The 15,281-nt window shown below is 40.2% G+C and overlaps 1 protein-coding gene across 1 annotated transcript; it reads right to left on the reverse strand.

The window, feature by feature from the left end:
• Positions 1-581: 581 nt before the first annotated feature.
• Positions 582-14,033, reverse strand: LOC107983849 (zinc finger protein 420-like). The gene is made up of 2 exons (XM_062960209.1): positions 13,918-14,033; positions 582-4,957 (listed from the first exon to the last, which is right to left on the reverse strand). Exon 2 carries the CDS (start codon positions 4,789-4,791, stop codon positions 3,316-3,318), a length of 1,476 nt encoding a protein of 491 aa, XP_062816279.1. The 5' UTR covers positions 4,792-4,957; positions 13,918-14,033; the 3' UTR covers positions 582-3,315.
• Between the last annotated feature and the right edge of the window lie 1,248 nt (positions 14,034-15,281).

Below are 15,281 nucleotides of genomic sequence, written 5' to 3' on the forward strand. Positions count from 1 at the left end.
CGAATTTTCGGAAATATCCGAAATTTTTGGGTGAAAAAAATCGGAAATACTTTCTATATCGAAGCGCCAGCGCCCCCTACTTTAGAAACGGGAATTGAAACACTTTTTCCATCGATCGGACATGTCTAGTATGTATGTATGAAATGTGCAATCTACTCACAACTCAAAATATAAGATAATATTTGTATCTATCTGACTATCTATATAAAGTTCAGTAGCTCAGCAGTTTAACCCACTGCACCACCAGGGGCTCTTAGATAACCCTGTTTAAAGTAAACAAGTATAAAACTGATAAATATAAATCGGAATAAATATAAAAGCCATCTCATTAAAGTAGAATTCTAAAATAATGCCAGGGATAATGGAGAAGAAAATTCCTAAAAACTTTTTTAAAAAATATGATGGATAAGGAATCGAAAAGGAAGAAATTAGACAAAATTGGAAGTTGGAGGAAAACAACACAAAGGGAATCCTAGGTGATTTAAATATATCATTGGGTTCAACTAGATCAATGTGTCAAAATTCACCCAAAAACCTAGCATGACTTGGGTGGTGTGTCACTTCGAGAAAAACAACAACCATAATTTCACAATATAGTTTTATATAACAAAAAAATATAATTGTAATATATAACTGTATTTAATAAATCAAAAACTATTGACTACAATTATTTCCATGTACAGTAGAGTCTCACTTATCCAACACTCGCTTATCCAACATTCTGGATTATCCAACGCTTTTTTGTAATCAATGTTTTCAATACAGCATGATATTTTGGTGCCAAGTTCGTAAATACAGTAATTTCTACATAGCATTACTGTGTATTGAACTACTTTTTCTGTCAAATTTGTCGTCTAACATGATGTTTTGGTGCTTAATTAGTAAAAGCATAACTTAATTTGCTGTTTAATACTTTTCCTTAATCCCTCCTTATTATCCAACATATTCGCTTATCCAACGTTCTGACGGCCCGTTTATGTTGGATAAGTGAGACTCTACTGTATAACAATCTATGGGACCTCTTGCAATTTCCATGCTGATTTCTCTCTATTGTAGTTTCAATGTAGTCATGAATAATGAATAATATAATAATATACTACAATAATAATATAATAATATTATGTATTTATATAATATGTATATCTATATATATAAAAGGGTAATGGAATCACGGCACCGGACAAAACAACTAAACTAAACGCCCCACAACCTCGAAAATTGACAGCACAACCTCTCATCCACGCCTCTACGTTCATACAACAAAAAGAAAAGAAAAATTAAGTCCTAGCCACAGCAACGCGTGGCCAGGCACAGCTAGTGTGTGTGTGTGTGTGTGTGTGTGTGTGTGTGTATATATATATATATATATATATATATATATATATATATATATATAGTCAGGATAATCCAGTTCAGAGCAGATAAAATAAGATTATAAATGGGTTCTATAGCTGTGTGGAAGGGCCTTGAGTCTATACTGCCATCTAATCCAGTTCAAATCAGATAATCTGTATCTTATAGGCAGTGTGGAAGAGGCCTAAGTGAGGCCTAACTCTGCCTGTCCCCTTAGCCTTCTAACTGGCAGCAATTGGATAAAACAATTCTTCCTCTCCCTCTAATTAGGCCTTTATTTTTCTTTTCTTTTTGTTGTATCAACCTAGAGGCATGGATGATGGGTTGTGCTGTCAATTTTCGAGGTTGTGGGGTGTTTAGTTTTGTTGTTTTGGCGGCCGCCAGGATTCCATCACTCTTTTATATATATACCTATGGTCTCATAAGACCATAGGTAAGGAAAGGGACCTCCAAAGACCATCTAGATCAGGGGTCCCCAAACTTTTTAAGTGGAGGGCCGATTCACAGTCCCTCAGACTGTTAGGGGGCCGGACTAGGATGAAATAGTCCAAAATTAAGATTGTTGTTGTTGTGTGCCTTCAAGTCATTTCAGACTTAGGTCAACCCTAAGTCTAAAGTTTAGGACAGAGGCCAGGTCAATCACCTTGGAAGCCCATGGGCCTTAGTTTGGGGACCCCTGATCTAGATGATCATAAGACCATAGGTAAGGAAAGGGGTCCCCAAAGGCCATCTAGATAATCTCATAAAACCATAGGTAAGGAAAAGGACCCTCAAAGGCCATCTAGATGGTCTCATAGGACCATAGGTAAGGAAAGTGACCTCTAAAAGTCATCTAGATGGTTTCATAAGGCCATAGCTAAGCAAAGAGACCTTTAAAGACCATCTAGACCAGGGGTTCTCAAACTTTTAAAGCAGAGGGCCGGTCCACAATCTTTCAGACTGTTGAGGGGCCGAATTATCATTTGAAAAAAAATACGAACAAATTCCTATGCACAATGCATATGTGTTATTTGTAGTGCAATACAACAATAACAATTAAAGAACAATGCAATATTTAAAAATGAAAACAATTTTAACCAACATAAACCTATCAGGATTTCAATGGAAAGTGTGGACCTGTTACTAGCCAATGAGATAGTCAAGTTAATTATGATTGTTGTTGTGTGCCTGTCATTTCAGACTTTAGCCTAAGTCTAAAATTAATTATCTATTTATTTACAACCTTTATTTACTACATTTATATCCCACTCTTCTTACCACGAAGGGGGACTCGGAGCAGCTGTATGTACATACAATATATTACATTATTAGCATAGCACAATATTAGCATTATACATTACTATATTGAACTATACCACTATACTGTAATATTACTGTATATGTAATATATAACATATAATTAATATTATTACATGGTATTATTATTAGTATTATAGTGTATAACATTATAATATTTTTCTCAATAGTATATGTATATACAATATATTATATTATTAAAACTGATATAAAAATATTATATTATAAAAATGAGGGCGGGGGCCAGGTAAATGAGCCTGGAGGGCCGCATCCGGCCCCCGGGCCTTAGTTTGGGGACCCCTGATCTAGACGATCTCATAAGACCATAGGTAAGCAAAAAGACCTCCAAAGACCAGGTAGACTTAGGTCAACCCTAAGTCTAAGGTTTAGGGCAGGGGCCAGGTCAATGACCTTGGAGGGCCTGAGTTTGGGGACCCCTGATCTAGATGATCTCACAAGACCATAGCTAAGCAAAGAGACCTCCAAAGACCATCTAGATGATCTCATAAGACCATAGGTACGGAAAGTGACCTTCAAAAGCCTTCTAGACGATCTCATAAGGCCATAAGTAAACAAAGAGACCTCCAAAGACCAGGTAGACTTAGGTCTAAAGTTTAGGACGGGTCGGGTCAATGACCTTGGAGGGCCGCATCCGGACCCCGGGCCTTAGTTTGGGGACCCCTGCTCCAGGCGTTCATAGGGTTTCTCCCCAGTGTGAGTCCTCTGATGTGAATGTAGACTTTCAAGCCGAGTGAAGCTCTGTTCACACTCCAGGCATTTATAAGGTTTCTCCCCAGTGTGAGTCCTTTGATGTGAACGTAGACGTGAACTATGAGCGAAGCTTTTTCCACACTCCAGGCATTTGTAGGGTTTCTCCCCAGTGTGAGTCCTTTGATGTGAACGTAGATGTGAACTCTGAGCGAAGCTTTTTCCACACTCCAGGCATTTATAGGGTTTCTTCCCAGTGTGAGTGCTTTGATGTGAACGTAGACTTTCAATCCGAGAGTAGCTCTGTCCACATTCATGGCATTCATAAGGTTTCTCCCCACTGTGAGTCCTCTGATGTGAACGTAGACGCTGATTATGAGCGAAGCTTTGTCCGCACTCCAGGCATTTATAGGGTTTCTCCCCAGTGTGAGTCCTCTGATGTGAATGTAGACCTGAATTGGTAGTGAAGCTTTTTCCACACTCCAGGCATTTGTAGGGTTTCTCCCCAGTGTGAGTCCTTTGATGTATACGTAGATGTCCACTCTGAGTGAAGCTCTGTCCACACTCCAGGCATTCATAGGGCTTCTCCCCAGTGTGAGTCCTTTGATGTGAACGTAGAGTTTCAATCTGAGTGAAGCTTTGTCCACACTCCAGGCATTTATAGGGTTTCTCCCCAGTGTGAGTCCTCTGATGTGAACGTAGACCTGAATTGGTAGTGAAGCTTTTTCCACACTCCAGGCATTTGTAGGGTTTCTCCCCAGTGTGAGTCCTTTGATGTGAACGTATAGCTGAACTCTCAGTGAACTTCTGTCCACACTCCAGGCATGTATAAGGTTTCTCCCCAGTGTGAGTCCTTTGATGTACACGTAGATGTCCACTCTGAGTGAAGCTCTGTCCACACTCCAGGCATTCATAGGGCTTCTCCCCAGTGTGAGTCCTTTGATGTGAATACAGATTTGAACTATGACGGAAGCTTCTTCCACACTCCAGGCATGTGTAGGGTTTCTCCCCAGTGTGAGTCTTCTGATGACTATATAGATCCGAATTCTTAGTGAAGTTCTGACCGCATTCGGGGCATGTATAAGGTTTCTCCCCAGTGTGAATCCTTTGATGTGAATGTAGAATGTCACTCCGAGTGAAGCTCTGCCCACACTCCAGGCATTCATAAGGTCTCTCCCCAGTGTGAGTCTTTTGATGTCTACACAGACCTGAACTATGACTGAAGCTTCTTCCACACTCCAGGCATGTGTAGGGTTTTTCCCCAGTGTGAGTCCTTTGATGTGTACGTAGACTTCCACTCCGAGTGAAACTCTGTCCACACTCCAGGCATTTATAGGGCTTCTTCCCAGTGTGAATCTTGTCATGTTGCCACAGATGACCCCTCTGCGTGAAACTCTTTCCACACTCCAGGCATTTATACGCTTTCTCCTTCATGTCAAGAGTGATACGAGTGTATAATTGCAATACAGGTATTTGACTTGTCCTTTTTCGTATAAGTGAGGTCAAAGATTCAGCAAGATCACCACCTTCCTAGAGGATTCCTATAATACTGTTCTCCTTACTGCATTCAAGAGGTGGCTCCACGGAATCCTCGTTTTCCCTGGTCAAGAAAGAAGCAAAAGAACAAGGATGAAAAGCATGTTACCAGGTGAGTGTACAGCGGAATCAGCAGCGTCCAGTTAATTTATTTATTTATTTATTTACCGTATTTATATCCCGCCCTTCTTTCTCACCCCAAAGGGGACTCAGGGCAGATTACAATGAACACATATATGGCAAACATTCAATGCCAACAGACAAACAACATTCAGTTTTAGACAGACACAGAGGCATTTTTTAACATCTTTCCAGCTTCACGATTTCCGGCCACAGGGGGAGCTGTTGCTTCACCATCCATTGGTGGCTGTTCTTCCTTCATTCTTTTCCTCGTGAGCAGTTTTATGGTGGTGTAGATTAGTTAAATTAGCCTCCCGCATAAAGCGTACCTAAATTTTCCCTACTTGACAGATGCAACTGTCTTTCGGGGCTGCTAGGTCAACAGCAAGCCGGGGCTATTTTTTATTTTTTTTTAATGGTCGGAGGCTTAACCCGACCCGGGCTTCGAACTCCTGACCTCTCGGTCAGTAGTGATTTATAGCAGCTGGTTACTAGCCAGCTGCGCCACAGCCCGGCCCCGCTGTTAACACAGTTAACACCATGTGCAAAAGACTCAGACCAGGCAGAGGAATTGAAAGAACAAAAGGAAACTTTACTTGTTGAGTTGAAGTCAAATAAACAGTTCAGCAATCATTCAATGTCCTTGTAGTTGCATAGGATCAATAAGTAATCAATCAGCAATCAATATATCCAGCATAGCATATTTAAACTGCTACTTGACCGTAGCTATTAGAGAGCCTGTCTTTTTCTGTGCTCTCCCAGCAAGCTCAAATTCCAACTGTCAAATCCAGCCATCTGCCAGCAAACAGATACATTGTTTTGAGGCGTGGCTTTGCCTCTGCAAAGCTGAGCTTTTTTGCAGAGATCTCCTGCAAACAACCTTGCAAGGATTTCTTTACACACACATAGCAATTTGGCGCAATAAAGCAGAAACCTTCTTTATCTAAATCTATATATATAAAAGGGTAATGAAATTTCGGCCTAGGACAAAACAACAAAACTACACATCCCAGAAACACTAAACTTGGCAGCATAACCCCTCCTCCGTGCCTCTACGTTCATACAACAAACAGAAAAGAAAAATGAAGTCCTAATTAGAGGGAGAGGAATAATTGTTTTTATCCAATTGCTGCCAGTTAGAAGGCTAAGCTCCGCCCACTGGGTCTCCTAGCAACCCACTCAGCCCAGGGGACAGGCAGAGTTAGGCCTCACTTAGGCCTCTTCCACACTGTCTATAACAACAACAACAATTCTTTGTTGATTAGTCACTTTTGACCATATCAAAACATGTAAAACATACAATACGTACACACTTACGCATACATACAATAAAACCATTTAAAGATACAAAACATCCCGACCTGCGGCCTAATAACCCGCTCCTAGACAAAGACAGAGTAAAAAGGTTAAAATTAGTAATTTCCTAAAGTAAGGTTTGAACGAGGACAGGGGTAAGTAAAACAAGTGTCTTGTCCGTAGTAAATTTTAAGTTTGGATTTTGTTAGTGGCACTCAGCCCAGGGGACAGGCAGAGTTAGGCCTCACTTAGGCCTCTTCCACATTGCCTATAAAATACAGATTATCTGATTTGAACTGGATTAGATGGCAGTGTAGACTCAAGGCCCTTCCACACAGCTATAGAACCCATTTATAATCTTATCTCCTTTGAACTGGATTATCTTGACTCCACACTGCCATATAATCCACTTCAGTGTGCAGTCGGACACAACTAGACTTAATGTCAGGAGAAAACCTTTACCCTTTACCTTAACTACCACCAATACTTTATTTCCATACCACCACAGCAACGCGTGGCCGGGCACAGCTAGTGTTGTATATAATGTTCAGAGTCCAATGTTCTAATGCAGGGGTCCTCAAACTTTTTAAGCTGAGGGCCGATCCACAATCCTTCAGACTGTTGAGGGGCCGAATTGTCATTTGAGGTAAAAAACAAACAAATTCCTATGCACACTGCACATATCTTATTTGTAGTGCAAAACAACAACAATAACAATGAAAGAACAATACAATATTTAAAAATGAAAATAATTTTAACCAACATAAACCTATCAGGATTTCAATAGGAAGTGTGGGCCTGCTTCTGGTCAATGAGATAGTCAGGTTAATTAGGATTGTTGTTGTGTGTCTTCAAGTCATTTCAGACTTTGGGTGAGCCTAAGTCTAAAATGTATTTATTTATTATTTATTTATTTACTGCATTTATTTACTACATTTGTATCACACCCTTCTCTCTCCAAAGGGGACTCAGAGTGGCCTAAAAATTATATGTACATACATTATATTATATTATTAGCATAGCATAATATTAGCATTATATATTACTATATTGAACTATACCACTATACTGTAATATTATTAGTAATATTATATGTAATATATAATATATAATTAATATTATTATATGGTATTATTATTAGTGTTATATTGTATTTTCCGCCCCCTTGATCTGGTCATGTAAGTGTGATTTATTGTTATAATTGTATTATTTTACCTTGTTTAATAATGTGTGTTATGTCGTTATGTAATGTTTTGCTTTTATGACTGTAAGCCGCCCTGAGTCCCATCCGGGAGATAGGGCAATATATAAATAAATTATTATTATTATTATTATTATTATTATTACATTATAATATTATTATCAACATTATATGTATATACAATATATTATATTATAAAACCGAGGGCGGGGGCCAGGTAAATGACCTCGGAGGGCCGCATCCGGCCCCCGGGCCTTAGTTTGGGGACCCCTGTTCTAATGTTTTGATGTTGATGTTTTATGCTGGGTTGTACGTTTATACCAGGGGTCCTCAAACTTTTTAGACCGAGGGCCGGTCCACAATCCTTCAGACTGTTGAGGGGCCGGATTATCATTTGAAAAAAAATACAAACAAATTCCGATGCACACTGCACATGTCTTATTTGTAGTGCAAAAACAACAACCACAAGAAGAAGAACAATGAAAGAACAATACATTTTTTTAAAATAAAAACAATTTTAACCAACATACATTTATCAGGATTTCAATGGGAAGTGTGGTCTTGCTTCTGGCCAATGAGATAGTCAAGTTAATTAGGATTGTTGTTGTTGTTGTTGTTGTTGTTGTGTGCCTTCAAGTCATTTCAGACTTTGGGTGAGCCTAAGTCTAAAATTTATTTATTTATTTATTTATTTATTTATTTATTATTTACTGCATTTATTTACTACATTTGTATCACACCCTTCTCACCCCAAAGGGGACTCAGAGTGGCTTACAAATTATATGTACATACAATATATTATATTATTAGCATAGCACAATATTAGCATTATATATTGCTATATTGAACTATACCACTATACTGTAATATTATTAGTAATATTATATGTAATATAGAATATATAATTGATATTATTATATGGTATTATTATTAGTGTTATAGTGTATTACATTATAATATTATCAATATTATATGTATATACAATATATTATATTATTAGCATAGCACAATATTAGCATTATATATTACTTTATTGAACTATACCACTATACTGTAATATTATTAGTAATATTATATGTAATATAGAATATATAATTGATATTATTATATGGTATTATTATTAGTGTTATATTGTATTACATTATAATATTATTATCAATATTATATGTACATACAATATATTATATTATTAGCATAGCACAATATTAGCATTATATATTGCTATATTGAACTATACCACTATACTGTAATATTATTAGTAATATTATATGTAATATAGAATATATAATTGATATTATTATATGGTATTATTATTAGTGTTATATTGTATTACATTATAATATTATTATCAATATTATATGTACATACAATATATTATATTATTAGCATAGCACAATATTAGCATTATATATTACTTTATTGAACTATACCACTATACTATAATATTATTAGTAATATAGAATATATAATTGATATTATTATATGGTATTATTATTAGTGTTATAGTGTAATACATTATAATATTATCCATATTATATGTATATACAATATATTATATTATAAAACCGAGGGCGGGGGCCAGGTAAATGACCTCGGAGGGCCGCATCCGGCCCCCGGGCCTTAGTTTGGGGACCCTTGGTTTATACTATTTTACGTGTCTTACATTGGTTTAATTATGCTGTATTTTTTGTATGTAGAAACTGGGCTTGGAGTCTGACATGATAGTTGTTGGCGACTACACAGAGAAGCCACTGAAATCCACAAGAAGCGTGTGGACAACTTCAACAGGAAACCATGAAAATGAACAAAATCTGGCTACCAGAATTTTAAAAAAAACTCAACAATCAGAACAATAAATAAGAAGCAACACTCTGCAAACAGAAGAGTCCCAAGGGCAGCGAATGACTCTGAACAAAGGATGCCCCCAGGCAGGAAGAAGCCAGGAGATGAAGCTATTCAATGCTAATCAAGGTGATTAACTACAACGTTCACACTGGCCTCCAACTGACAAAGAGTTCTTCTCTCACCCTGGACTTTCCACAGATATATATATAAACCTTCCTTGCTTAGTTTCTCCATATCTCACAACCTCTGAGGATGCCTGCCATAGATGTGGGTGAAATGTCAGGAGAGAATGCTTCTGGAACATGGCCACACAGCCTGGAATACACACAACAACCCTGTATGATATACCTCACAACCTCTGAGGATGCCTGCCATAGATGGGGGCGAAACATCAGGAGAGAATGCTTCTGGAACATGGCCACACAGCCCGGAATACACACAACAACCCTGTATGATATACCTCACATCCCCTGAGGATGCCTGCCATAGATGTGGGTGAAACGTCAGGAGAGAATGCTTCTGGAACATGGCCACACAGCCCGGAAATCACACAACAACCCTGTATGATAATACCTCACAACCTCTGAGGATGCCTGCCACAGATGTGGGCAAAACGTCAGGAGAGAATACTTCTGGAACATGGCCATACAGCCTGGAATACACACAACAACCCTGTATGATATACCTCACAACCTCTGAGGATGCCTGCCATAGATGGGGGCGAAACATCAGGAGAGAATGCTTCTGGAACATGGCCACACAGCCCGGAATACACACAACAACCCTGTATGATATACCTCACAACCTCTGAGGATGCCTGCCATAGATGGGGGCGAAACATCAGGAGAGAATGCTTCTGGAACATGGCCACACAGCCCGGAATACACACAACAACCCTGTATGATATACCTCACAACCTCTGAGGATGCCTGCCATAGATGGGGGCGAAACATCAGGAGAGAATGCTTCTGGAACATGGCCACACAGCCCGGAATACACACAACAACCCTGTATGATATACCTCACAACCTCTGAGGATGCCTGCCATAGATGGGGGCGAAACATCAGGAGAGAATGCTTCTGGAACATGGCCACACAGCCCGGAATACACACAACAACCCTGTATGATATACCTCACAACCTCTGAGGATGCCTGCCATAGATGTGGGCGAAACGTCAGGAGAGAATGCTTCTGGAACATGGCCACACAGCCCGGAAAACACACAACAAACCTGTGGCCAGAGGGCCATCTGCCGGGAGGGCACCGAATGGCCACGCAGCTTCAAGGCCTGGCTGCTTCCTGCCTGGGGGGGGATCCTTCGTTGGGAGGTGTGAGCTGGCCCTGGTTGTTACCTGCCTGGAATTCCAGCTGACACCTCCCAACAGAGAATCTCCCCCCCCCCCCCCAGGCAGGGATCAGCCGGGCCTTGGAGCTGCGAGGCCTTTCAAGACAGTAGGGTCTCACTTATCCAACATTCTGGATTATCCAACGCATTTTTTGTAGTCGATGTTTTCAATGCATTGTGATATTTTGGTGCTAAATTCGTAAATACAGTAATTACTACATAGCATTAATGTGTAATGAACTACTTTTTCTGTCAAATTTGTTGCCTAACATGATGTTTTGGTGCTTAATTTGTAAAATCATAACCTATTTTGATGTCTAATAGGCTTTTCCTTAATCTCTCCTCATTATCCAACATATTCGCTTATCCAACGTTGTGCTGGCCTGTTTGTGTTGGATAAGTGAGACTCTACTGTATATTGATAATCTTATATTATCTGCTTAGAACTGGATTATATGAGGCCCCTTCTACACAGCCGTATAAAATGCACACTGAAGTGGATTATATGGCAGTGTGGACTCAAGATAATCCAGTTCAAAGCAGATAATATAAGGTACTAGCTGTGCCCGGCCACGCGTTGTTGTGTAATTTTTATTTGATGTTATTTGCATTTTTTAATTAATTTTATTGTAAGTTATATTTTTATTTATTATATTTTATTATTTTCTTGTATTATTTTCAGTTATTTTCTGTTATTATAATATTTTATTGTATCAATTTTTAGTGTTTTTTATTATTTTTATTGGGTTGCTAGGAGACCAAGTTGGAGGAGCTTAGCCTTCTAACTGGCAGCAATTGGATAAAAGCAATTATTCCTCTCCCTCTAATTAGGACTTTATTTTTCTTTTCTTTTTGTTGTATCAACCTAGAGGCGTGGATGATGGGTTGTGTTGTCAAATTTCGAGGTTGGGGGGCCTGTAGTTTTGTTGTTTTGTGGGTCGCCATGATGCCATCACTCTTTTATATATATAGATTTTTATTTTATTTATTTATTTATAATGGGTTATATAGCTGTGTGGAAGGGCCTTGAGTCTACACTGCCATATAATCCAGTTAAAATCAGATAATCTGTATCTTATAGGCAGTGGGGAAGAGGCCTAACTCTGCCTGTCCCCTGGGCTGAGTGGGTTGCTAGGAGACCAAGTGGGCGGAGCTTAGTATTCTAACTGGCAGCAATTGGATAAAAACAATTATTCCTCTACCTCTAACTAGGACTTTATTATGAAAGGGGTGATTTGGGAGTCCCCCAATCACTTGAAAATACCGGGCTCTTGCCAAGCTGCTATGAGAACCACTCGGAGTCCAAAGGGTTGAGGACAAACACCTTTATTGTAGCTACAGACAGACAATAGCCTCACGCTGCAGTGAAGCGAGCAAAGATTGTCTGCCCCCAGCAAATCTGCCCGGGGTCATATATATACCCTACTTGTTTATCACATTTTAGTTCCTTGGAAAAACCACCAGCACGGCCTGCGGTGGGCTGCACATCCTGACCTGTAAACAACTCCAGGATGTAGCTCACCACAAACCGTCACAGGTGGAGCAAAAGTACATGGATTGCATACATTTCTCAGAATCGGCTTCACCACAAGCTTAACCACCACTGACTCTTGCTAAACATACAGGACACATGCTATTTTGTAACAAGACAGCAAGTTGCAAATTTTAAGATCATTTCTGAAGGAGAGACTAATTAATGATTTCAAACAGACAGGCATCCAACATGGAGTCACTCTGGTTCAGTGACCCCTTCAATTATAATCATATAATCTGTATCTTATAGGCAGTGGGGAAGAGGCCTGAGGCCTAACTGTGCCTGTCCCCTGGGCTGAGTGGGTTGCTAGGAGACCAAGTGGGCAGAGTTTAGCCTTATAACTGGCAGCAATTGGGATAAAAACAATTATTCCTCTCCCTCTAATTAGGACATTATTATAATCATATAATCTGTATCTTATAGGCCTGAGGCCTAACTGTGCCTGTCCCCTGGGCTGAGTGGGTTGCTAAGAGACCGATTGGGCAGAGTTTAGCATAACTGGCAGCAATTGGGATAAAAACAATTATTCCTCTCCCTCTAATTAGGACTTTATTATAATCGTATAATCTGTATCTTATAGGCCTGAGGCCTAACTGTGCCTGTCCCCTGGGCTGAGTGGGTTGCTAGGAGACCAAGTGGGCAGAGTTTAGCCTTATAACTGGCAGCAATTGGGATAAAAACAATTATTCCTCTCCCTCTAATTAGGACATTATTATAATCATATAATCTGTATCTTATAGGCCTGAGGCCTAACTGTGCCTGTCCCCTGGGCTGAGTAGGTTGCTAAGAGACCAAGTGGGCAGAGTTTAGCCTTATAACTGGCAGCAATTGGGATAAAAACAATTATTCCTCTCCCTCTAATTAGGACATTATTATAATCATATAATCTGTATCTTATAGGCCTGAGGCCTAACTGTGCCTGTCCCCTGGGCTGAGTAGGTTGCTAAGAGACCAAGTGGGCAGAGTTTAGCCTTATAACTGGCAGCAATTGGGATAAAAACAATTATTCCTCTCCCTCTAATTAGGACTTTATTATAATCGTATAATCTGTATCTTATAGGCCTGAGGCCTAACTGTGCCTGTCCCCTGGGCTGAGTGGGTTGCTAGGAGACCAAGTGGGCAGAGTTTAGCCTTATAACTGGCAGCAATTTGGATAAAAACAATTATTCCTCTCCCTCTAATTAGGACTTTATTATAATCGTATAATCTGTATCTTATAGGCCTGAGGCCTAACTGTGCCTGTCCCCTGGGCTGAGTAGGTTGCTAAGAGACCAAGTGGGCAGAGTTTAGCTTTCTAACTGGCAGCAATTTGGATAAAAACAATTATTCCTCTACTTCTAACTAGGACTTTATTATATAATCTGTATCTTATAGGCCTGAGGCCTAACTGTGCCTGTCGCCTGGGCTGAGTGGGTTGCTAGGAGACCAAGTGGGTGGAGCTTAGCTTTCTAACTGGCAGCAATTGGATAAAAAAACAATTATCCACACATATTATATATACAGTAGAGTCTCACTTATCCAACGGGCCGGCAGAAAACGATCAACTGCCTGAGTGGGCGGAAGGTCAGGAGAGAGTGCTGCCGGGGCGCGGCCAGGCCGATCAGGAAAACCCGCAGCCACCGCCGAGGCCTGGTTTCTTTCCCTGGAAGGAGACAGACAGACAGACAGACAGACAGACTCACCGCCTTCTCTCTCTCTCAATCTCTCGGCTCCAACCGCGGCCTTCTTCCCGCCTCACGATGACAGCAATGGCGGAAAGAGACTCGCCCGGGAAGAAGCCCGCCCAACTCCTGCCCTCGGCCTCCCATTGGCTGCTTCCTTGACGCCCCGCCCACCGAAGGCCCGCATTGGCTGCCCGTCGTTCCCCCGCTTTGATTGACGGGCTGCAAGGAGGGGGCGGGGCCAGACAAGGCGGCCGCTGAGGGCGGAGCATGGCGGAGGCCACGCCCCTTCTTATTATTCTTCCCAGAAGCCTCTTCTTCTGGCCGGAAGCGCCGGGTTGCTGTGAGTGTTCCGGGTGCCTGGCCGTGTCCCAGCAGCATTCTCTCCTGACGTTCCGCCCACTCCTATGGCAGGCACCCTCAGGGACCGTGAGGTGTGTTGGGAAGGAGGCCAGGGGGGTTGATAGGCACATACAGTGGAGTCTCGCTTATCCAACGTTCTGGATTATCCAACGCATATATACATACAGTAGAGTCTCGCTTATCCAACGTTCTGGATTATCCAACGCATATATACATACAGTAGAGTCTCGCTTATCCAACGTTCTGGATTATCCAACGCATTTTTGTAGTCAATGTTTTCACCACATCGTGATATAATATAATACAGTAGAGTCTCCCTTATCCAACGTTCTGGATTATCCAACGCATTTTTGTAGTCAATGTTTTCACTATAATATAATACAGTAGAGTCTCTCTTATCCAACGTTCTGGATTATCCAACGCATTTTTGTAGTCAGTGTTTTCACTACACCGTGATATAATATAATACAGTAGAGTCTTGCTTATCCAACGTTCTAGATTATCCAACGCATTTTTGTAGTCAATGTTTTCACCACATCGTGATATAATATAATACAGTAGAGTCTCCCTTATCCAACGTTCTGGATTATCCAACGCATTTTTGTAGTCAATGTTTTCACTATAATATAATACAGTAGAGTCTTGCTTATCCAACGTTCTGGATTATCCAACGCATTTTTGTAGTCAATGTTTTCACCACATCGTGATATAATATAATACAGTAGAGTCTCCCTTATCCAACGTTCTGGATTATCCAACGCATTTTTGTAGTCAATATTTTCACTATAATATAATACAGTAGAGTCTCTCTTATCCAACGTTCTGGATTATCCAACGCATTTTTGTAGTCAGTGTTTTCACTACACCGTGATATAATATAATACAGTAGAGTCTTGCTTATCCAACGTTCTGGATTATCCAACGCATTTTTGTAGTTAGTGTTTTCACTACACCGTGATATAATATAATACAGTAGAGTCTCCCTTATCCAACGTTCTGGATTATCCAAAGCATATATACAT

This window comes from Anolis carolinensis, unplaced genomic scaffold (assembly GCF_035594765.1).
Source record: "Anolis carolinensis isolate JA03-04 unplaced genomic scaffold, rAnoCar3.1.pri scaffold_7, whole genome shotgun sequence".
NCBI classification, from domain to species: domain Eukaryota; kingdom Metazoa; phylum Chordata; class Lepidosauria; order Squamata; family Dactyloidae; genus Anolis; species Anolis carolinensis.